General features: G+C 47.6%; 1 protein-coding gene and 1 pseudogene across 3 annotated transcripts; one reads left to right on the top strand and one right to left on the bottom strand.

The window, feature by feature from the left end:
• Positions 1 to 3,676: 3,676 nt before the first annotated feature.
• Positions 3,677 to 3,822, bottom strand: LOC123571161 (small nucleolar RNA SNORA26; annotated as a pseudogene).
• A 1,086-nt stretch (positions 3,823 to 4,908) lies between these two features.
• On the top strand, positions 4,909 to 24,828 carry SLC25A44 (solute carrier family 25 member 44). 3 transcript variants are annotated; one of them, XM_005541471.4, is made up of 4 exons: positions 4,909 to 5,056; positions 10,829 to 11,466; positions 19,943 to 20,070; positions 22,298 to 24,828. In XM_005541471.4, the coding sequence occupies exons 2-4, from the start codon at positions 10,842 to 10,844 to the stop codon at positions 22,487 to 22,489; spliced, it is 945 nt and encodes a 314-aa protein (XP_005541528.1). In that variant the 5' UTR covers positions 4,909 to 5,056; positions 10,829 to 10,841; the 3' UTR covers positions 22,490 to 24,828. The 3 variants fall into 3 exon arrangements, with proteins under 3 accessions (XP_005541528.1, XP_045217516.1, XP_045217512.2); XM_045361581.2 differs by lacking the exon at positions 19,943 to 20,070; XM_045361577.3 differs by lacking the exons at positions 19,943 to 20,070; positions 22,298 to 24,828 and adding an exon at positions 17,000 to 17,533.
• Positions 24,829 to 24,870: the final 42 nt, after the last annotated feature.

Here is a 24,870-nt window from a genome sequence, read left to right as displayed (position 1 = left end):
CCCACAGACTCTGGCCAGAGCAATGAATGAAAGGAGTACTCAGACATAGGTGTCCAGTGAAAGAGCCAGCTAGGGAACTACCAGCACTAGGGGCTGAAGAGAGTTCGCAGCCCCGCTAAGCCGGTGATGTTCACATTTATTTAGTACAGATTTAATGACAAAGGCTTGGAGCAAACACAATTTGTGGGTAATAAACATTGTCAACCCCCCAAGTAGAGACCAGTCCTGTGTGCAAATGATCAAAGGTTGGTTTCTGGAGGCAGGAGTAAACAAATTTATCTAGATAAGTTCCTTTACATTCCCTTGTTATCTGCCCTTTGCTCTCAGGCTCTGAATGAGAGAATTGGCTGCCTTCAGCCAAATTTTCTTTCAAAGCTTTTGCAAAACCTCCTGGCCTTCCAAGGTTTGTGTCTTTCCCTGTAATTTCTCCCACCACACTGACCACTCTCCTACAATATACAAAATTTATAATACATAAAAATATAATATGTAAATTATGTATATATAGAATATATATATTCTATATACAGAGCTTTTTTTTTTTTTTTTGAGACGGAGTCTTGCTGTGTCACCCAGGCTAGAGTTGAGACGGAGTCTCGCTGTGTCACCCAGGCTAGAGTGCAGTGGCGCAATCGCGGCTCACTGCAAGCTCCGCCTCCCGGGTTTACGCCATTCTCCTGCCTCAGCCTCCTGAGTAGCTGGGACTACAGGCGCCCGCCACCACGCCCGGCTAGTTTTTTGTATTTTTAGTAGAGACGGGGTTTCACCATGTTAGCCAGGATGGTCTCGATCTCCTGACCTCGGGATCCACCCGCTTCGGCCTCCCAAAGTGCTGGGATTACAGGCTTGAGCCACTGCGCCCGGCCTTTTTTTTTTTTTTTTTTTTTTTTTTTGTAACAGAGTCTTGCTCTATCACCCAGGCTGGAGTGCAGTGGCGCGACTTGGCTCACTGCAACCTTCGCCTCCCGGGTTCATGCCATTCTCATGCCTCAGCCTCCTGAATAGCTGGGACTATAGGCACCCACCACCACGCCTGGCTAATTTCTGTTTTTGTTTTGTTTTTGAGACGGAGTCTCGCTCTGTCGCCCGGGCTGGAGTGCAGTGGCGCAATCTCGGCTCACTGCAAGCTCCGCCTCCCGGGTTCCCGCCATTCTCCTGCCTCAGCCTCCCGAGTAGCTGGGACTACAGGCGCCCGCCACCTCGCCCGGCTCATTTTTTTGTATTTTTTTAGTAGAGACGGGGTTTCACCGTGTTAGCCAGGATGGTCTCGATCTCCTGACCTCGTGATCCACCCGTCTCGGCCTCCCAAAGTGCTGGGATTACAGGCTTGAGCCACCGAGCCCGGCCACAAGTTTTTCTTTTTCTTTTTTGAGACAGAGTCTCATTTTATCGCCCAAGCTGGAGTGCAGTGGCATAATCTCAGCTCACTGCAACCTCTGCCTCCCGTGTTCAAGCAATTCTCATGCCTCAGCCTCTTGAGTGACCAAGATTACAGGCACATGCCACCATGCCCAGCTAATTTTTGTATTTTTAGTAGACACACGGTTTCGCCATGATGGCCAGACTGGTCTTGAACTCCCGACCTCAAGTGATCTGTCCATCTTGGCCTCCCAAAGTGCTGGGATTACAGGTATGAGCCACTGCACCTGGCCTGCATATTTCTTTTTTCTTTTTTCAAGGAACTGGCTATTTGATTGTAGGAGCTGGCAAGTCTGAAATCTGTAGCGCAGGCCTGCAGGCTGGGAACTCTGGGGGCAGGAGGTGATGTTACAGTCTTAATGCAGAATTTCTTCCTCAGGGAAACCTCGGTTTTGCTCTTCAGGCTTTTCAAACCATTAGATGAGGCCCACCTACATTATTGAGACAATCTCCTTTACTTATAGTCAGCTGACTAGATGTTAACTGTGCCAGCAAAATAACCTTTATAGCAACATCTATATTAGTGGGATTTTTGTTTGTTTGTTTTTTGAGACAGAGTCTCCTTCTATTGCCCAGGCTGGAGTACAGTGGTGCAATCTGGGCTCACTGCAACCTGTACGTCTTGGGTTCAAGTGATTCTCATGCCTCAGCCTCTCAAGTAGCTGGGACTACAGGCACGTGCCACCACAGCTGGCTAATTTTTGTATTTTTTTCTTTTTAGTAGAGACAGGGTTTCCCCATGTTGGTCAGGCTGGTCTCGAACTCCTGATCTCAAGTGATCCACCCGCCTCTGCCTCCCAAAGTGCTGAGATTACAGGTGTGAACCACTGTGCCTGGTCTATATTAGTGTTAGATTGAATAACTAGGTGGTATAACCTAGCCGAGTTGATAGAAAACTAACCATCACACTATATAGTGTTAGATTGAATAACTAGGTGGTATAACCTAGCCAAGTTGATAGAAAACTAACCATCACACTAAGATTGAAATGTCCATTAGATATTTTGAGGCAGTTATAAATAAGTCTGGAGTTTAGGAGGAGGGATCCATCCTAGAAATATCAATTTTTAAAAATAGTAGGCCCGGCGCGGTGGCTCACACCTGTAATCCCAGCACTTTGGGAGGCCGAGGCAGGTGGATCACGTGAGGTCAGAGTTTGAGACCAGCCTGGCCAACATGGTGAAAGCCCATCTCTACTAAAAATACAAAAAATTAGCCAGGCATAGTGGCTGGTGCCTGTACTCCCAGCTACTTGGGAGGCTGAGGCAGGAGAATCATTTGAACCTGCGAGGCAGAGATTGCAGTGAGCCAAGATCATGCCATTGCACTCTGGCCTAGGAGACAGAGTGAGACTCCGTCTCCAAAAAAAAAAATAAATAAATAAACAAAAAATAAATAAAAATAGTAAAATACACATTAACATAAAATTTACTATTAATAACATTAATATGTAGACAATATTGTGCAACCATCACCACTACCTAGTTCTAGAACATTTTCATTGCCCAAAAGGAAACCCTGAACCCACTAGTTACTTTCCATCCTCTCCCTTAATCTCCAGACTCCTGGCAATCACTTATCCACTAAACTGCTTTTTGTCTCTATAGATTTGTCTATTCTGGTTATTTGGAATAAATAGGATTACATAATATGTGCCCTTTGTATCTGGTTTATTTCACTTAGCTTAATGGTTTCAAGGTTCATCTATGTTGTAGCACACATTCATTCCTTTTTATTGCTTAATACTATTCCACTGTGTAAATATACCACATTTTGTTCACCCATTCATGGGTTGATGGACATTTGAGTTGCTTCTACTTTTGGCAATTGTGAATAGTGCTGCTAAAAATAAACATTCGTGTATGAGTTTGTGTTTGAATGTCTGTTTACAATTGTATTGGGTATATACCCAGGAGTAAAATTGCTGAATCATATGCTAATTTTATGTTTAGTTTATTGAGGAACTGCCACTGTTTTCCACAGCAGCTGTAGCATGTTACATTCCCACCAGCAATATCTGAGGGTTCCAATTTCTCCACACCCTTACCAACGCTCATTTTCTGCTTTTTGTTTGTTTTAATTTTAGCCACCCTAGTGGGTGTGAAGTGGCATTTTATCAACTTGATTTGCATTTCCTTAATGACTAATGATGGTGAGCATCTTTTCATGTGCTTCTTGGCCATTTGTATATCTTCTTTGGGGAAAGGTCTATTCAAGTCTTTTGCCCATTTTTCTCTCCTTTTATTTCTTTTATTTCACCTGCGACTATAGACAGGATCCAAAGAGGAGTTTTCCAGTCTCTTTCCTGTGTTTAATGGAGACTTACCTTACTCTTCTGTGTTATTTTTTAATTTGGTTGTCTTTTTGTCGTTGAATTGTAGAGATATCAACTTTGAAATGAACTGACTCTGCAGCCTATGCCTCCTAGCCCCTCATTTAAAGTGCTCCCTCCTCTTCTTTTAAGTCTATATACAGGCAAATAGCTTCAAAAGCTGGAAAAGACCCTTAATGTCATTTTTCTCCACCTTCAGGTTGTCCCCCATTCCTGCAGTTTTTTGAGTTCCCAAACTTCAAAATTGGCTGTGTATCCTCAGTCATTCCTGCTGCATGTTGACCTCTACTATTTTGGCTCTATAAATAATGAGAAATGCGACCAGCACAGTGGCTCACGCCTGTCATCCCAGTGCTTTAGGAGACTGAGTCCGCAGCATCGCTTGAGCCCAGGAGTTCAGGTTACAATGAGCTATGATCTTGCCACTGCACTCCAGCCTGGGCGATAGAGTAATATTGTGACTCTAAAAAACAAAAAAGAGGAAAGAAGAAAAAGTTATATAAAAATCTCACATTAGATTTGTTCTTTTTTTTTTTTTTTTTTTCTTTTTGAGATAGAGTCTCGCTCTGTCGCCGTCCAGTGGCACGATCTCGGCTCACTCCAACCTCCGGGTTCAAGCGATTCTCGTGCGTCAGCCACCCGGGTAGCCGGGATTACAGGCGCGCGCCATCACTCTCGGCTAATTTATTTCGTAGTTTTAGTAGGGACGGGGTTTCGCCAAGGCAGCCAGGCTGATCTCGAACTTCTGACTTCAGGTGATCCGCCCGCCTCGGCCTCCCAAAATTCTGAGATTACCGGTGTGAGCCACCGTGCCCAGCCTTGATTTGAATATAAAGGTTCCAACACCCCCAAACACAAGGTGCCCCTATTTACAACTGGATCGTCAATAAGCGTCTGGTGATTCAATTTCCGCCAATTAGAAAGAGCCCAACCAGAACACGCAGGCGCCTTAACGCTGAGGGCATAACGAAGGTAAAGAAGGCGTGGCTACTGCCCAAATCCAAGATGGCCACCAGGAGGCCGTCCGTTCTCGGAAGGGCAGCCCATCCTCGCTCCTGGGAGGCTCAAAGGCTCAAACGCCATTGGCGGAATCGTCGACAGCTCATCCTCCGCCCCCCGCAGGGGGCGGTAATGACAGAGTCCAAGTTTCCGGTTCCGGCAGTACCGGGAGCCGAGTCGAGATGGAGGAAGATGCGACCGGAGGACGGCATTCGCTGGGAACGACGGATAGACTGGGGGCTGCGGCCTAGAGGTCCGGGCTTGGAGTTCGCCTCAGACGCGGCGGAGCCGCCGGAGTCTGAGAAGGTAATAAGCCACCGGCTCGGGGTCCCTGACAACTAAGGTCTCTGAGGATCTGCACTTGTCAAGGAGGCAAAGGATGCCTGGGGTGCCAGGCTGTGGTGCCATACAGTGGTGCCGTACAGTTCTGGGAATGAAGGACAACTGCTGTGAGGCGTCTCTTTCTGGCAGAGGAGCGTGAGATTCGCTGACAGCGAAGAAGCACGGCAGGGGGCATGCTCGAAGAGCCAGAGTTGGGTGTGCGGGGGCCAGGACAGAGGCTATATAAAGGGGGTGTCCCACGGAGTATCTTGAGAGGATTGTCATGTGTTGTCTGTGATGAGGGATCACGTGGGTACCTATGGAAGACCGAAGGAAAGCTGGGTGGGAATCTCACCATGTCCGAGGTAGGGAGGAGATGATCTTGAAGGAGGGTTCGAAGGCATCCCCAGGCATTCCCCTAGGGAAATGTATATTCAGTAGGACAGGTGGGCAAGCATGTACATATATTCACGTTCATGTGGTAGATAGCTCCCAGGATGCAGATGCAATAGGGAGAACAGAAGGAATAGAGGGTATTGGTCTCCATTCTCTGTTTCCAGCTGAGAAGTGGGGACCCATGGATGTCTTGTCAGGAGTTGTAGAAGATGATTTGATTTGAAAAGATCCGAATCGATCAAATGGTCATCATTGTGCTCAGTTCTACTGACAAGTCAGGATGGAGTCAGAGGGCTCCTAACCTACTCATAATGGTCCCAGAGTCCTGGAGTAGTTGTTATAATTCCTTTTTTTTTTTTTTTTGGACACAGAGTCTCGCTGTATTGCCCAGGCTGGAGTGCAGTAGCGCGATCTTGGCTCACTGCAAGCTCCGCCTTCCAGGTTCACACCATTCTCCTGCCTCAGCATCCTGAGTAGCTGGGACTACAGGCGCCCACCACCACGCCCGGCTAATTTTTTTTTGGTGTTTTCGGTAGAGACGGGGTTTCACCGTGTTAGCCAGGATGGTCTCGATCTCCTGACCTCATGATCCACCCGCCTCGGCCTCCCAAAGTGCTGGGATTACAGGCGTGAGCCACCACGCCTGGCCATTACAATTCTTATAATGCTGACAATCCTTAATACTTAAAGCAATGCTTCCCAAACTTATATATTATAAAAGTTTGGTTCTTATTCAGCAAGTCTAGGGTGCACCCTGAAATTCTGTATTTCTAACAGGCTCCCAGGTGATGATGTCCATGATGCAAGTCCGTGGACCACCTTGGGTGGCAAGGACTTAGAGCATCACTGTCCAGTAGAACTTTCTGTAATGATAATGCTTTGCTGTTAACAAAATGCCTTCACAATTATTAACTCATATGAGTTGCACCAAAACTCTTATACAGCATTGACAGGCTTTATTAGCCTGATTCAACAGACAAGGAAACTGAATTTTGGTGAAGTGACTTGGTTCCAGTCTTATACTACTGAGTAATGGAAGTGAAATTCAACATGGATCTCCCGATTGCTGGTGTTCTTTCCGTTGTATGACCTTGCCTTCCAGGTGACACTGCCTTCTCTCGAGCCAGAATCTTATCCCAGAACCTAGTGAATAGTCAGTCCCATGTGAATTTTCTGGTACAAGGAGAGTAGAGGTGAAGAGGAGGAGGCGTATGCCAATTTGTCCCTTTCCATTGGTGGGGTCAGTAGTGGGAGCTCTGCCTCTAACACTTCACTTGATGACTTCAGGACAAAGCACTCACTAATTCTGGGTCACCTGTTAGGTCCCCAGAGGAAGCACTTCAGCATTTGTGCCTGAGCAGTGTTGAAAAGTAGAAGAGGCCGGGCGCGGTGGCTCAAGCCTGTAATCCCAGCACTTTGGGAGGCCGAGACGGGCGGATCACGAGGTCAGGAGATCGAGACCATCCTGGCTAACATGGTGAAACCCCGTCTCTACTAAAAAAATACAAAAAAAACTAGCCGGGCGAGGTGGCGGGCGCCTGTAGTCCCAGCTACTCGGGAGGCTGAGGCAGGAGAATGGCGTAAACCCGGGAGGCGGAGCTTGCAGTGAGCTGAGATCCGGCCACTGCACTCCAGCCTGGGAGACAGAGCGAAACTCCGCCTCAAAAAAAAAAAAAAAAAAAAAAAAAAAGAAAAGTAGAAGAAAATCCGGAATTGGAACCATGCACATGAGGGTCTGAGAAAGAGCCCTAAAGAAGTTGGGCTAAGTTGGGAGAAGGGAAGGCTGGAGGAACTTTGCATATGGGTATCTGCAAAGAGGATTTTTCAGAGGGCAAAACAAGAAGAATGGGATTGATATTTCTGCAAGAAGTTTGGAAGTTATGTAACAAAGAGCAGGTTGAGATCCTACGTTTTAGGAGCAGCCTGCCCCTTTTGAAGGGGTAAAGGGAGTGGGTGTAGTGCCCTCTCCCCTTCTGTTGTAGTGGCTTATCCCTCTAAGGCATGACCCTTGGATAGGAGTTACCTGCCTCAGAAAGTCCCCACTTCCTTGTGGGAGTTTAAAATAGATTGGCGTATGTGAGAGATGGAGACAAGGTGGGAAATTGGATCCTGTCTTAGGATTTCTCATCAGGAGATGCTGGTACTTGGTGTTTCAGCTTGATAAATTGAGAAGGTGCCATGAAACCAGGTCCTGGCACAGAATCCCTGGTTGCTCTGTCGTTTAGCTGCTCTGACCCTCTGCCCTGTAGAGCACGCATTTTGCATGTGCCTGGCAGGAGGCCCTCCTGCTTGAACCCAGCTGTATTTGTCTGTGTTGACAAGGTGACTGCTCAGCCACTAAGCTTGGTCACTCCACAGACACACTAGGAAAGCAGAGGCAGTTCTTGGTTTCTCTGGAACAGAGCTGCAAGAACTCTCTGGGCATCTGCATGGCCAGGAGCTTATGCTTAACTGTTGAGTGACCTGCAGCCATAAGGGCATTAATTTTGCCTTCCAGAGGTGGGAATGACTTGGCCTTAAACAGTGATTTGTGTTATAATTCTTCAAATCCCATAAGGTAGAAGGCATGGTGGAGTAGAGAAGAAATCTTGGCTCATATCTGCCTCTTCCATTGATCAGCTATGTGACCTTGGGCCTGTTACTTTTAATGTATCTGACCCTCCATTTCCTCATTTATCAGAAGTGTCTAACTGTACACAAGTTAAATTGTAAGAATTACATGAGGTATAGACAGTCAGTCAATCCTGTTGTTTCTCTGTGTCTTCTCACCTCTCACTGGTGTTGGAAATATGATCTTGCGACCCTGGATGGCAGCCACTCTGGAGCGGGAGAGACAGTGACCACCTTTTGAAGGGCTCAAAGGAGAATATTATCCCACAGGACTTAGTGGGTCCTCCAGGCTGAGGCTGGGGAGGAGGGCCACCTTTGCCTACAGCAAGTGGCATATCATTGTTCTAGGGGTTCTCTTGACGACAGAACTTTGCCTGCAGCTCATTTTCCACAGCCTAGATTTTCCAGTCTTGCCAATCCAGTTGACTTCTGTCTTCTCATTTCCAAGCCTTTGTTCTCTCCCTTTCACTGTCTACATGGATTATCCTTAATTCAAACTGCTTTGTCCTGTAGGAAGCCTGTGCAGGTTATGTGCACCTCCCTCAATCCTTACCTTGAAGCTGAGGTTTCCCCTCAGCTCTCAAGTACTCAGTTTGCACTGCAGGTAGTCCCTATGTTAACGAAAGTTATACAGTCCAGCTCAGGGAATCCCGAAAAACTGCCCTTGCTTCCATGGTAACCAAAAGGCAGTTCTCATGGAATAAAAGCTACCTGAAGCCTGAGTTAGGACCTTTGGTTGGGGAAGGTGGTTGAGGATGGACTGTGATTAGATGCTTGGCATGAGGTTTGCTAATGGAACTGCTAGTGTAGAATGTTTCAGCCCCCTAGAGTTGTCCCTGTGATGTGGCTACCTCCTTTCTCTGGGATTTCTCTTCAAGTCTGGGGAGCCCCTGCTTCTCACTTCCTGGAATTTATTTTCCCACTCTCCCTTTCTGGCTGAAAATTTCTAGTATCTTACAGAACAGTGGTGGGCTACACTGGAGCACATTGTATTACCACTAAATATGTCTAATAAATTATATCCTCTGATTTGACATTTCCTAAATGTGAAGCTCCTGATTTTATACGGTTTTGAAATTAGTAAGCTTATTAGTTTTGTTTGAAATTCTAGGCACTGGATACACTTAACATAAGGGCTACATGTGCATTAACATGCTCTTGTTTCCTTCAGTCTGTATCTTTTTTTTTTTTTTTTTGAGATGGAGTCTCACTCTGTCTCCTAGGCTGGAGTGCAGTGGTGTGATCACAGCTCACTGCAGCCTCAACCTCCCGGGCTCAGGTGAGCCTCCCACCTCAGCCACCCAAGTAGCTGGGACCACAGGTGCATGCCAACATGCCCGGCTTTTTTTTTTTTTTTTTTGAGATGGAGTCTTGCTCTGTCGCCCAGGCTGGAGTGCAGTGGCGCGATTCTCGGCTCACTGCAAGCTCCGCCTCCCGGGTTCCCACCATTCTCCTGCCTCAGCCTCCTGAGTAACTGGGACTACAGGCGCCTGCCACCACGTCCGGCTAATTTTTTGTATTTTTAGTAGAGACGGGGTTTCACCATGCCGGCTAACTTATTTTTATATATTGTAGAGACGGAGTCTCCCTATGTTGCCTAGGCTGGCCTTGAACTCCTGGGCTCAAGTGATCCTCCCACCTTCACCTCCCAAAGTGTTGGGATTATAGGCGTGAGCCACCATGTCCAGCCTTTTCCTCTGCATCTTGTGTCCATTCCCCAGAGCAATACTGTGTCTTCTTGAACAGATGGTTTCTTGAAGTCCGAGTTCTCCTCTGTCACTTCTCCCCCTTCATTATCTAAGACTGAGGTTGTGGTTTATACGCTTAGAGTTGAAAGCATGCGGTCCAACATGTTCTGTACTCTGTAGTTCTCCAGACTCTCCAGGGAAACTACTTAGCTCTCAGGTGGTTCTTTTCTGTTTTTCTCAGAGTTAGTTATCTAATAACTGAAGAGGACTCTGCCCTTTGACCTGTTCCTGACTTTCTAAATCCTTTTGCTGGAGGAAAAGGAGGTGGTGGTGGGGGGTGCCCTGTGGTGTGAAAGCCCCACTTGCCCACACTTTCTTCCAATGCAGACGGGAGAAAATATCATGTAAATGTAGTGACTGTGGGTCAGGGGAGCTCTGAGAGGCCAACATGGGAAACCGGAGACAAAATGAGTCAGTTGGCAATCAGAGGCACCCTGCTGCGGGTGCACAGCCAAAGGTGATGCCTCCTCAGTAGGCCCAGGAGCATCAAAACTGGAACAGTCCCTTTCAGCCTTCAGGAGCCTCCCAAATGTCACTTAGTGACGTCCCATTCACCTGCTTAAAGGCCCTGCATCCTGTCAGGTAGTTGGTTGGTCCACAGCATCCTGAGCTCTGCCTGGGTGAGCCAGACAAAAAGAATGGTCCCTGGTCAGGGTAATGACACCAGGGCCCAGAGAGTCAGGATAGAAGATCCTGTAAGCTGGGGTAGGGAGCTGAGGAGGCCATGGAGCCAAGGGAATCACTGAAGTGAGGGACAATTTCTGGAGGAGGGAAACTGAGTAAGGAAGGCCTGGCCAAAGACAGAGAAGGGGACAGTATCCTGATCTATGAAGGAAGACTCAAGTGCGGATTGACAGAGCCAGGTTGGGTGGAGTCCAAGCTTTGGGCAAGTGAGTGTCCTGGAGATGAGGTCTGAGAATGGGACTTCAGAGCCCAGCCAGAAGGGGAAAGCACAAAGCTCTGACCTCCTTCTTCACATCCCTCCATGCTGCTCAAATCCCAGGTCTTCAGGCACCATGGAGGACAAACGCAACATCCAGATCATCGAGTGGGAACACCTGGACAAGAAGAAGTTCTACGTGTTTGGTGTGGCAATGACAATGATGATCCGTGTCAGTGTCTACCCATTCACCCTCATCCGCACCCGGTTGCAAGTTCAGAAGGGGAAGAGCCTCTACCATGGGACCTTCGATGCCTTCATCAAGATCCTGCGAGCAGATGGTATCACTGGCCTCTACCGAGGGTTCCTGGTCAATACCTTCACCCTCATCTCTGGCCAGTGTTATGTCACCACTTATGAGCTCACCCGGAAGTTTGTGGCTGACTACAGCCAGAGTAACACAGTCAAATCACTGGTGGCTGGTGGCTCAGCCTCCCTTGTGGCCCAGAGCATCACAGTGCCCATTGATGTAGTCTCCCAGCACCTCATGATGCAGCGCAAGGGTGAGAAAATGGGCCGCTTTCAGGTGCGGGGGAACCCAGAGGGGCAAGGGGTAGTTGCCTTTGGCCAAACCAAGGACATCATCAGACAGATCCTGCAGGCTGATGGGCTTCGCGGCTTCTATCGAGGCTATGTGGCTTCACTGCTTACCTATATCCCAAACAGTGCTGTCTGGTGGCCCTTCTATCACTTCTACGCAGGTAAGCAGGGGCCAGGACAGTGGGGGAGGAAAGTGGGATTTCTAATGGGGCTGAGATACTGTTGCTTTGTGCATGTTAGAGTGGAGGTGAGATTTAATGGGGGAATGGATCATTCATTCAGCAAATGTTTGAATCCAAGAGGATTTAAAGATGCATAAAACATAGTTTTTACTTTCAAGGAGCTTCTAATGTAGTGAGGGAAGCAGACAGGTAAAAAGACTAGAACAGTGTGTAGCATATGCTCTGTGTGCTTTGGAGTCACTGGAAGGTTGGGGAGGACAAAAGCCATGGGATGTTTAGGATTTGAAGACAAATCTGATGGGTAATAAATAGTGAGCTTTTGAGTTGGATGTTTTCCTCCGCTTTTTTTTTTTTTTTTTTTTTTGGATGGAGTCTCACTCTGTCACCTAGGCTAGAGTGCAGTGGTGAGATCTTGGCTCACTGCAACCTCCACCTCCCAGGTTCAAGCGATTCTTGTGCCTCAGCCTCCTGAGTAGCTGGGACTATAGGCGTGTGCCACCATGGCTGGCTAACTTTTGTATTTTTAGTAGAGATGAGGTTTCACCATGTTGGTCAGGCTGTTCTGTAGCTCCTGACCTTGTGATCTGCCCGCCTCGGCCTCCCAAAGTGCTGGGATTACAGGAGTGAGCCACCAGCCCCTCAGCATTTTAAATTCAAGGTGTGATATAACTTTGAACCTCTCCACTCCTGTGATGTATCTTTGTTCATAAGACATTTTACTTTTTAAGTATTTCCTATTTCCTAGAAATGGGGTTACTGAGTCAAATATGACATTTTTGAGGGCTTCCATAAACATACTGCCAGATTGCCTTCTCAAAGGGCATGATGCATTGTTGAAGAGCAGGACTTGGGTGTGTCTGCTACCCTGGGACATCCATCCACAGCTTTGAGTAACCACAAAACTCCCATTAGGGAAGCCTATGTTTGCAGCCTCCCTAATCCCTGCTGTTGGCTCACAACCCTTGGTAATGGGCATTCTGTCCCACCCCATTGGAAACTTTTCTGACCAAAATTTTGATGCCTTTTTAACCTGTAATGATTTTATTTCTGTGGCTCTGTACTTTCCTGGTGCTTTTTTGTTTTTCTGATTATTGCTTCTTCTTTCTTCTTCCTTCTTCCTCTTCCTCTTCTTCCTCTTCCTCTTCTTCCTCCTCCTTTTCCCCCTCTTCTTCTTTCTTCTCTTCTTCTTCCTTATTTTTTCTTCTTCCTTTTCTTCTTTCTTCTTCTTTTTTTGCTAGCTCTATTACTTCTATTTAGCACAATGCTTCCTCTGGGGTATTGTTAAAAGTCAGGTTCCTGGACTCTACCCTGACCCTTTAATGTTAAAAAAGCTTCCCAGAAAAAAAAAAAAAAAAAAAAAAAAAAAAAAAACAACAACAAAAAAAACAACGCTTCCCAGGAAATGTGAGGATCTTCTCTGGAGTCTGTCTTTAGCCTTCTCTCCTCACTTGACTGCATTTACAATTAGAGCTGCATCATCCAGGCACAGTGGCTTATGCCTGTAATCCCAGCACTTTGGGAGGCTGAGGTGGGCGGATCACGAGATCAGGAGATCGAGACCACAGTGAAACCCCGTCTCTACTAAAAATACAAAAAATTAGCCGGGCGTGGTGGCGGCGCCTGTAGTCCCAGCTACTCGGGAGGCTGAGGCAGGAGAATGGCGGGAACCCAGGAGGCGGAGCTTGCAGTGAGCCGAGATCGCGCCACTGCACTCCAGCCTGGGCGACAGAGCGAGACTCCGTCTCAAAAAAAAAAACAAAAAAAAAAACCAATTAGAGCTGCATTTTTCTGATGTGCCCATCATCTCTACTTCCATTCTCAGACTAGCCTGTGGAGAGCTCTGGACAGGCATTCTGACTGTAGGACTTCTCCATCTAGATGCATCTACTTATGTCTAAAACTTTCTTCAAGTAACTAGTATTCATCCCAAGCTGGCTGTCTTTTCTGACTTACTTTCATCGGTCAGTGGCCTTGTTATTCTTCAGATTACTGAGACTGAAGTCTTGGGGATTGTGCGTGACCACTCCTTCTTTCTTGTCCCCACGTCTAGTCCTGGTAACTCTAGAATTTTTCTCCCAACTTTCTCTTAATTCCTACTGCCTTCCCTGGGAACCATGCCTCTGTTACCTTCCTCCCAGACTGCTGCATCAGCCTTCTAGCTGTTCCCTCCTGAGTTCTCTTCCTTCCCGTCCATCACATACATCTCTAATGGACTGAACTTTTCGACTGGAGTTGTCATGTTCAGTGGCTTCCACTGCTTACTGAGTAAAATCCAAACTCTTCAGCCTGACTTCAGCCTCCCTTAACAGTGAAATCTCTTGCTTCTCCCCTAGGTATAGGCAGTCTGTGCTGTAGCCTGGGCAGGTAGTGCACAATTCCTCAACCATACGTCACCTCTCCTACCACCGTGTTTTGTTCCTGCCACCCCTCTACCTAGATGCCTCCCAGGTTTGCTTACCCCTGGTGCAATCATGACTTACCTTAAGTGCTCCTTATTGCCTCCTCTTCCTTCCTCTCCATGTAACCCTTAACCCAGAAGTGATCTTTCCCCTTTTTCATCCCCATGACATTGAATCTTTCTTAAGGCAGTTATACATTTGCCTTGATATTATTTGTGTGTGCCTTATCTCTTCTACTGAAGGGAGAGGAAACTAACATTTATTGAATGCCCATGTGTGCCAGGGCTCTGTTTGAGGGCTTGCATATCTCATAATTCCAATCTCACAATAACCCTGTGATGTAAGTGTTCTATAAGAACAGGGACCGTGTCTGTTTTTGTTCACTATTGTACCTCCCAACACCTAACTCAGGGTCTGGTGAACCTTAATTGCTCAGTAAATGTTTTTTGAATTAATAGACTGGTTCTTGCCACTCCCTTTTGCTTAAAATCTGCCAGTGCTGCCTTACCGGCATCTAGAATAAAATCAATTTTCCTTTCCATGGTCTATACATCTCTATTGATCTGACTCCTATCTGCTTTTCCAGCCCCACCTCGTGCCACTCTCCTCTTCCTCACTGCTCTTCCCTCAGTTTCTGGTATACATCAAGCTCTGTTCTTGCCTCAAGGCCTTTGCAGATAATGTTCTCTGCCTGGACATCCTTTCCCCTGTTCTTTATGTGGTTGGCTCCTTCTCATGCTTCAGGCTTCAGCTTACACATCACCTTTGCGAAAAGGACTTTATTCTATTGGAAAGAGGGCTCTTTCTGTTTTATATTTCAACACCTTCTTTCCTTCTTAGTACTTGTCATAATTTGCAGTTATTTTACCCCCAACTCCCAGCTCCTTAGAATATAAATTCCATGAAGGCATCTCCCTGTCCATGTCTCTGTTCTATGTCTGGTACTTATCGTGGTGCCTGGCATCTATTATTAAGTAAATACTCATTTATATCATTAAATACTTGTCCAGAGTCAAGCCAGTCTTAGCCAAGAGGGATTTATTTATTTATTTTTTTTTTTTTGGAGACGGAGTCTCGCTCTGTCGCCCAGGCTGGAGTGCAGTGGCCGGATCTCAGCTCACTGCAAGCTCCGCCTCCCGGTTTCACGCCATTCTCCTGCCTCAGCCTCCCGAGTAGCTGGGACTACAGGCGCCCGCCACCTCGCCCGGCTAGTTTTTTGTATTTTTTTTTTTTAGTAGAGACGGGGTTTCACTGTGTTAGCCAGGATGGTCTCGATCTCCTGACCTCGTGATCCGCCCGTCTCGGCCTCCCAAAGTGCTGGGGATTACAGGCTTGAGCCACCACGCCCGGCCGCCAAGAGGGATTTAAACCAAGTCAGCCTGAGTTCATCTTTTGCCTGGTAGATAAGAGATTCTTAAATGTTTCTTAAATTACTAATGGAGAAAAATGAAAGATGTGGAGTCCCTCCTTTTCCTCCCTTCCTTCCTTCCTTCCTTCCTTCCTTCCTTCCTTCCTTCCTTCCTTCCTCCCTCCCTCCCTCCCTCCCTCCCTCCCTTTTCCCACTCTGTCGCCCAGGCTGGAGTGCAGTGGCACGGTCTTGGCTCACTGCAAGCTCTGCCTCCTGGGTTCATGCCATTCTTCTGCCTCAGCCTCCGGAGTAGCTGGGACTACAGGCGCCCGCCACCACGCCCAGCTAAGTTTTTTGTATTTTTAGTAGAGATGGGGTTTCACCGTGTTAGCCAAGATGGTCTTGATCTCCTGACCTTGTCATCCGCCCGCCTCAGCCTCCCAAAGTGCTGAGATTACAGGCGTGAGCCACCGCACCTGGCCTTTTCTTCTTCTTTTTTTTTTGAGATGGAGTTTCGCTCTTGTTGCCCAAGCTGGAGTACAATGGTGTGATCTAGGCTCACCACAACCTCCACCTCCCAGGTTCAAGCGATTCTCCTGCTTCAGCCTCCCAAGTAGCTGGCATTACAGGCATGAGCCGCCATGCCTGGCTAATTTTGTTTTTTTAGTAGAGATGGGGTTTCTGGTTTCTTCATGTTGGCCAGACTGGTCTCAAACTCCTGACCTCAGGTGATCCGCCCGCCTTGGCCTCCCAAAGTGCTGGGATTACAGGTGTGAGCCACCATGCCCTGTCTGACACAGAGTTATTTCTACCACTTTCTTGCTTTTGTGTTCCATCTTCTCCCCAAGCCCCAGGAAAATGGCATATGTGCATGATTAAAATTGGAATCTGGATCCTGCTATAGCTTGCAGGCCTGGAGGCCATAATAGACAGGCCCAAGGAGGCAGGCAGTGCCAGTTCAGATGCTACAGTTGTTTTTTGTTTGTTTGTTTCAAACAGAGTTTCACTGTTGTTGCCCAGGCTGGAGTGCAATGGCATGATCTTGGCTCACTGCAACTTTTAACTCCCGGGTTCAAGCAATTCTCCTGCCTCAGCCTACCAAGTAGCTAGGATTACAGGCGCCCGCCGCCCCACCCGGTGAATTTTTTGTATTTTTAGTAGAGACGGGGTTTCACCATGTTGGCCAGGCTGGTCTTGAACTCCTGACCTCAGGTGATCCACCCACCTCAGCCTTCAAAAGGCGTAAGCCACCATGCCTGGCCCAGGTGCTACAGTTTAATGATTGCAAAATGCCTTATTCTTGGGAGAAACAGGACACCAGTGAGGCTGAGCCACCAGTTCACTTTGTTTCTGTTTGTATGCTGATTCTGGGGAAGACAGTAATTAGAACTGGGGGAGAGGTGGTTCTGGTGAGGTTTAGGGAATTCTGCCATGCCACCTGAGACTTGGAAGCTCTCACTTCTGCTCTGCCTGCCTCCACCTCCCTACTTCTCCCTGGCCACAAACTAAAACTAGAAGCATGAGGGAAAAAAAATTTTTTTTTTTTGAGACGGGGTTTCACTCTTGTTGCCCAGGCTGGAATGCAATAGTGTGTTCTTGGCTCTCTGCAACCTCCATCTCCCAGGTTCAAGCAATTCTCCTGCCTTAGCCTCCCGAGTAGCTGGGATTATAGGCATGCGCCATCACACCTGGCTAATTTTGTATTTTTAGTAGAGATGGGGGTTTCTCCATGTTGGTCAGACTGGTCTCAAACTCCCGACCTCAGGTGATCCGCCTGCCTCTGCCTCCCAAAGTGGTGGGATTACAAGCGTGAGCCACCGTGCCCGGCCGAGGAAAAAATTCTTAAAGGTATGACAACTGAACTATAGAAGAGAAAACCCTACGTGACTTACCTCTTGGATCTCATATGCTGTTCCTTCCCTTACTCATACTGCTCCAGGGTACTGGACTTGGCTGCCCCTCGAACACTTGCTGTATGCTTGTCCTCAGGACCCTTGCACAGAATGTTATCCCTTCTTTGAAAGCTCTGTCCATAGATCCATGTGGCTTGCACTGTCTCCCTCAGGTCTTTGCTCAGACTTCACCTTCTTGGAATGGGCTTTCATCCTTTATCCCTGAGAGGTCTGAGAAAAAAAATGAAAGATAAAATGGCAACCCCTTCCCCTCCACCCTTGGCCTCCCTATCTCCCTTTCCTGCTTTATTTTTATGTATAGCACATACCTGCTGACACAGCTGTGTATTTTGCTTTTTTATTTGTTTATTATCTCTTCACACTAGAATATAAATTTCCTAAGCACAGGAATTTGAGGCTTTTTTATTTACTGTTAAATCCTCAGGACCCAAGATGACCAGCTCATGGTAGTCGCTCAATAAATCTTTGTTGAATAAATGAATGAACATGTTGTCTTTCACCTCCAGAGAGAGTAAAAAGAAAATTCAATTGCAGGTAGACTTCTCAGTGGTACTGGGATGGGTTAACCTGGGTGCCATTCTATCTTCATTAGCATTTTGAAAGATGAATTTTCTTTCTTGATATAAGCTGGAGAAAAGTGCTCATTGTAGGATGTGACTTTCTATTTTAATATTGTTTTTATTTTTAAAAACATGCACATGTTTCAAAATTCAAAAGTTAAGAAAGGGTATGTAGTATGCAACAAAAAGACTGACCCACCTGGTTCCCAGTGTCACTAGTTTTTATTTAATTTTTAATCTCTTTTTTTTTTTTTTTTTTTTTTGAGATGGAGTCTTGCTCTCTCACCCAGGCTGGAGTGCAGTGGTGCAATCTCAGCTCACTGCAACCTCCGCCTCCTGGGTTCAAGTGATTCTCCTGCCTCAGCCTCCCGAATATATGGGATTACAGGTGTGCACCACCACGTCTGGTTAATTTTTGTATTTTTGGTAGAGACGGGGTTTCATCATGTTGACCAGCCTGGTCTCGAACTCCTGACCTCAGGTGATCTGCCTACCTCTGCCTCCCAAAGTGCTGGGATTACAGGCGTGAGCCACCACATTCAGCTTTAATTTTTCTTTGAGACAGGGTGTTACTCTGACGCCCAGGCTGGAGTGCAGTGGCATGATCATGGCTCACTGCAGCCTCTGCTTCCAGGACTCAGGTGATCCTCCCACCTCAGTCTCCCAAGTTGCTGGGACTACAGGCCTGCGCCACCATGCCCAGCTAATTTTTGTATTTTTTTTTTTTTTTTTTTTGAGACGGAGTCTCGCTGTGTCACCCAGGCTGGAGTGCAGTGAGCGCGATCTCGGCTCACTACAAGCTCCGCCTCCCGGGTTCACGCCATTCTCCTGCCTCAGCCTCCGAGTAGCTGGGACTACAGGCGCCCGCCACCACGCCCGGCTAGTTTTTTGTATTTTTAGTAGAGACGGGGTTTCACCATGTTAGCCAGGATGGTCTCGATCTCCTGACCTCGTGATCCACCCGCCTCGGCCTCCCAAAGTGCTGGGATTACAGGCTTGAGCCACCGCGCCCGGCCAATTTTTGTATTTTTAGTAGAGGAGGAGTTTCACCATGTTGTCCAGTCTGGTCGCAAACTCCTGGTCTCAAGTGATCTACCTTTCTTGGCCTCCCAAAGTGCTAGGATTACAGGCTTGAGCCACCACTGCCTGGCCGTGTCATTGGTTTTTAATGTATCCTACCAGAGTTACTCAATGTATTCCCTCTCCAAGGAATCTTGTCCTGTTTAAATGGATGATGTTGGCCAGGTGCAGTGATTCACACCTGTAATTTGGGAGCTGAGGTGGGAGGATTGCTTGAGTCCAGGAGTTCAAGACCAGCCTGCGCAACATAGTGAGCCCCCCATCTCTACAAAACTTATTATTTTTTTTTTTTTTGAGACAGAGTCTCGCTCCGTCACCTAGGCTGGAGTGCAGTGACGTGATCTCCGCTCACTGCAATCTCCCCGCCTCCCGGGTTCATGCCATTCTCCTGCCTCAGCCTCCTGAGTAGCTAGGACTACAGGCGCCCACCACCATGCCTGGCTAATTTTTTTTTTTTTTTGAGACAGAGTCTCGCTCTGTCACCCAGGCTGGAGTGCAGTGGCGTGATCGCGGCTCACTGCAAGCTCCGCCTCCCGGGTTCATGACATTCTCCTGCCTCAGCCTCCCGAGTAGCTGGGACTATAGGCGCCCGCCACCACGCCCGGTAGTTTTTTGTATTTTTAGTAGAGATGGGGTTTCACCGTGTTAGCTAGGATGGTCTTGATCTCTTGACCTCGTGATCCGCCCGCCTCGGCCTCCCACAGTGCTGGGATTATAGGCGTGAGCCACTGCGCCCCGCACTACAAAACATTTTTTAAAACATTAGCTGGGCATGGTGGCACAAGCCTATAGACCCAACTACTAGGGAGGCTGAGATGGGAAGATTGCTTGAGCCCGGGAGAGTGAGGCTGCAGTGAGCCATGATCATGCCACTGCACTCCAACCTGTGTGACACAGCAAGACCCTGTCTCGGAAAAAAAAAATCAATCAAAATAAATGGGTGATATTTCCAAGATGACTCCTGGAAAGGGCCTGAGACTTAATAATCTTTTGAAGGAAGCAGAGAAAATAAAAGATAGGAGTTAGGTGTCTAACGTGGCGAAGAGTGGAGGGCCGGTCTGGGTTGGGAAAGCCACCTGGTAGAAGCAGCAAGCACAGGGAGGCCAGACCGGTGGTGCTTTGTGTCTTGAGCCATTGTCTTTCCCTGGATTCCAGAGCAGCTCTCCTACCTGTGTCCTAAGGAGTGCCCTCACATTGTCTTCCAAGCCGTCTCAGGGCCCCTGGCTGCAGCCACTGCCTCCATCCTCACCAATCCCATGGATGTCATACGAACCCGCGTGCAGGTAAGACTGGCCACTTCCCTCACCCTCCTCATGGAGAAACCATTAGAAGCATGACCTTCAAGCCCTCCAGTGTTGCCCTGACCTCTTTGTTTCCTGGCCCTCTAGTCCAGTCAGTCTTCTCCTGAACATGTAAGCCCCTTCTGTGTGCTTAGCATCTATAGAAGCCAGCCCACAGCCAGGTGCAGTGGCTCACTCCTGTAATCCCAGCATTTTGGGAGGCCAAGGTGGGCAGATCACCTGAGCCCAGGAGTTCGAGACCAGCCTGGCCAACATGGTGAAACCCTGTCTCTACTAAAAATAAAACATTAACTGGGTGTGTTGGCATGTGCCTGTAGTCCCAGCTACTCGGGAGGCTGAGGCAGGAGAATCACTCGAACCTAGAGGTGGAGGTTGCATTGAGCCGAGATCACGCCAGTGCACTCCAGCCTGGGTGACAGAGTGAGACTCTGTCTCAAAAAAAAAAAAAAAAAAAAAAAAGAAGCCCGCCCAGCACTTAAAAGTACCTGGAATAATGCTTCTCACTCTGTCTGCTACCTTGCATACCTCTCTCCTCCATCACATGCCCATACCTCCAGGAAATCTTACTGGTTTCTTCCAGCCTTTACTGGAGTCCTATTCCGTAGCCTATTAGCATAGCCTGTCAACAACTCTTTCCTTTACCTTGCAGGTTTGTGGTTATAAGAAATATTGATTTCAGTTAATTCGTAAGTCTGTCTGGTTTTTCCAGTAGGCCGTAAGTTCTCTATGGATTATGAGAGTGACTTTTCTTAAATAGGTTTCACAGATTTTATGGTGTGGATGCAGCAAAACCCTGACAAAGCCCTTAGTAATGCCTGTCTTCAGTCAGCTTAAAGACAGTTACACAGCACTTAGACCAAGGAAATAGAATCTGAATGATATGTAATATGCAAATAGTAGGTGTTGCCATATAAAGTTTTATGTCTGATTTGAGGTGGAGAATCAAAGTTGTACAAGAGAATGAAGTCACTGGGTTATGGTGAGGGGAGGAGGGAAGGAAAATAACAGGTTAGGGATAAAATCAGCTTCCCTAGTACCAGGATGTTGGGAAGGAGATAAGTAATAAATATAGGTATTTTTGTTTCTAGGAAAGAATGCCCCCTCATTTGAAAATGAATATACTGGCATCTGGTTGGTTTGCAAATAATAAAGCACACAGGGTCAGTCCTCATTCTTTCCTGAGCTTTATTCTGGGCGGTCTAGGAGGAGATCCAAGGGAAAGGACAGGTCTCTACTTTGAGGAGCTTCCAGGCTGGAACAACCCAGAGGCATAGGTGAAAAAGTCCTTGACGTGGCTGTGGAAAAAGTGGAAGGGTTAGGGAAGCAGAGATGGTCACAGGAGAGAGTATTGGAGAGGAAGAAGGGAGTGCGTAGGAGGGTGCTGAAGGAGGCGGGGTGGAAGCAGGAGATGTTCTTAGCCATGGCTGGGATACCTTGTGAAGGTCATATCATATAAGGGGCGGTATGAACAAGGAGTGCATCTGTCCTGTATTGGCCAAGGGGCTGAGGGGTGGTTTATAAAGGTATAGTTTAGGGGTCAGGGAGGGTGTGGAACTGTTGAGAAAGAAGAGAGAAGTGATTTCTGCTTGGCCAGGCTTTCAGTGTGATAGGGAAGATACCTATATTTGTTCTTGGGGTATGTGAGAGATGGCAGAGATGGAGAGGAAGGTTCCAGCTCTAGAACTTCAAGGGATTGAAATGATCAGAATCAAAATCAGACTGGCAGAGCTGCAGAGGGTCTTAGAGAGGATTTAACCCAGCCTCCCTGAGACCAAAGAGCAACATCCAGTTCAAAGACTCATAGCTACATAGATTATCTCATGATATCAATGATAGTTAACATTTATTGTACACTGAAACGATCTGCCACCACTGTTTTAGTATTTATGAATATTATTTTCTTTCTTGCTCATAACAACCTCATGGTGCAGGTACTATTATCACTCTTTTATATTTGAGGAAATCGGGGCACAAATTGTTAAATTACCCAAGGTTATGTTGTTAGTAGGCTGGGAAGCAGAATTCAAACTCAGGCAGTCAGGCACCAGGGCTCATACTAAATCACTGTGCGGTACCATCCCTCACAAGCAGAATCCACACCTTCCAATGTCTGAGTCTAGTTCTCCCCACTTTAGCCTAAGGCCGATGGAGATTGAGCAGACGGGCTCTGACTACAGACAATGGCCCTCCACTGTGTTGACTTTTCCAGGTTGAGGGTAAGAACTCCATCATCCTGACCTTCAGACAACTGATGGCAGAAGAAGGGCCTTGGGGCCTCATGAAGGGCCTCTCGGCCAGAATCATCTCAGCCACACCTTCCACCATTGTCATTGTGGTGGGCTATGAGAGCCTCAAGAAACTTAGCCTCCGACCTGAGCTGGTGGACTCGAGACACTGGTAACCAGTGGTGGGGAGAGAAGCCTGCTGTTTTCCACACTACCGTGGGTCAGGGGCAGAGTGGAGAGGATGGCACCCTCTCCAGATGCCCCCACCACACACCCAGCCCTGCCCTGGGCCAGGTGGCCTATCTGGGATAGGGATAGAGACTTTGAACTGCTCTTGCTGAAGAGGCTCCACGCCTGGATCCCTTGCCCCCACTATTTAAAATTCTCTTCTGAGCTGGGCTCCCTCACTCAGTCCCTGTATTCCATACTGGCCTAAAGGCCACCCCCCACCCTGCTAGCCCTTCTGGCTTCCCCCTCCGTCTGTGTCCCTGAGACCCTGAGAAGAGCTGTACATAGAGCTTGCTTACTACCACTGGTTCTTCCTCTTGGGCTTTCAGCCCAGATTCCAAGCAGCTGCTATCAGCCCTCTCTCCCTTCATCTCTTAGCCTTGCTTATTTTTATTTTGGGACCGAGCTGCCCACTAGATGACTCTGCTTTTCCCTGCACTTGGGGCTAAGGTGCCAGGCACTTATTTGCACAGGGAGCAGGAGCAGCAAAAAATCTCTGGTTCTCCAGAGCACTCGTCCTCTCTTTGGAGGGGTTATTAGGTTGGGGAGAAATGTTGATACTTTTATTTTGTGTGTGTGTGTGTGTGCGTGTGTGTATTAACATCTATGAACCAGGCTATTAGTCCTGCTAAAGCGCCAATCCTGCTGTCAGAGCTCACCCCCTTCCTAAGACGGGTAGAAAAATGTAATGTGACTTTTTCCTCAATTCTAGTTCCCTGTCCCTTCAGTCTCAGGAGCCCCAGGAGAGTCTAAGCTGGGGCATCCCCTGGCCCAGAGGACTCCCGTGGTGGGCACAGTTCTAAGTGGATCAGGCTGTCTTGGGTGCACTGGACTTGGAGCACTGCCTTGAGAAGTCAGGTTGAGAAAGTAGTTGATCTAGAAGGCAACAAGAGGGCATGTGTTCCCCAGCACATCTACCCAGGCCAGCAGAGCCAAACCTAGGAGAGGGCAGTGAGGAGATTCTCTGCCCCAGGCGGCCATAACATACACATAAATACCCCAATCACTCAGACTTATGGCAACAAGTGTTGTCTCACTATGGCGATCTCTAAGATCCACATCACTGGATGCGTAGTCATCCCAGTCATGTTACCCTGTGGAGGGATACTGGAAGAACATAAAGAGCAGTTCAGAAAGTCACCCAATACAAGGACCACTGCATTTACCAGCCTGATACTGCCAAAATTATCTGATGCTCTCAGGAGCTAGAAGAGGAGTGCTCCTTCTTCCCTGCCTCATCCTCCCTACTGCTACTCCCCCCGAGCCTGTGTTGCAGGTAGAGAGGTGCAGCAAATAGAGAAGGCATGTCAAACCCTGCATTTCTACCTGAGACGTTTGACCTGGATGATCCTCCAAACTCTATTGGTCCCACCCCCTGGGAAAGGCCATGGTGCCAATTTGAAAGGTGCTAGCTACCTGAAGCCTTGATATTTCTTCATGGCTGCTGCACATTCTTCCACCCTGGCCAGAACAGGTTGTGAAAACCATTCTCTACCTTCCCCACCACCACTGTCCATCTTGATCTCATTGAGGGTTTTTCCCTTTCACTTGATTTTATTTTTGTTAATCCCTTCCTGCACTTTGTCAAGAGAGTCCTCCAGTTTCTATCCAGGAATGTTCACATCCAAAGGGTTGGACCCACCAGTCATTCTGAATCTTCCTGCCCCTCCTCACCGCTTTACCCTGAGAACCACAAATATAATGGAAGCAGTGGGGCCCCCTCCCCCACCATGTCTTTAAGCTCATCCTAGCAAGACCTCTAGAGACCCTAGAGACTTCAGTCCTTCCCCACCATGGCACAGTGGGGAAAGTGTCACGGACGGGAGGTAGGATCCTGCCACTCGCGTCTTAGTGTTTCTCCCCCAAGACTTTCCTTCTGTTTTGTTGTCTTGTGCAGTATTTTACAGCCCCTCTTGTGTTTTATTCTTTGTTTCTCGTACACACACGCAGTTTTAAGGGTGATGTGTGTATAATTAAAGGGACCCTTGGCCCATACTTTCCTAATTCTTTAGGGACTGGGATTGGGTTTGACTGAAATATGTTTTGGTGGGGAATGGGACTGTGGACTTCCATTCTCCCTAAACTGGAGTTTTGGTCGGTAACCAAAGCTAAAAGAAACCTCTGGGAGACTGGCCAAGACGGGAAACCTGATTGGAGCATTGAGAATGAAAAGGCAGACTCTGAACGTTTGATGAAATGGACTCTTGTGAATATTAACAGTGAATATTCACTGTTGCACTGTACGAAGTCTCTGAAGTGTAATTAAAAGTTTTTATTGAGCTCCCGAGCTTTCGCTTGCGCATATTTTTCGGGTCGCGGACATGCCACC

The sequence above is a fragment of the Macaca fascicularis genome, chromosome 1, assembly GCF_037993035.2.
Source record: "Macaca fascicularis isolate 582-1 chromosome 1, T2T-MFA8v1.1".
Lineage (NCBI taxonomy): Eukaryota > Metazoa > Chordata > Mammalia > Primates > Cercopithecidae > Macaca > Macaca fascicularis.
Note: the sequence above shows the minus strand (reverse complement) of the source record. Positions and strands in the feature narration are given on the sequence as shown.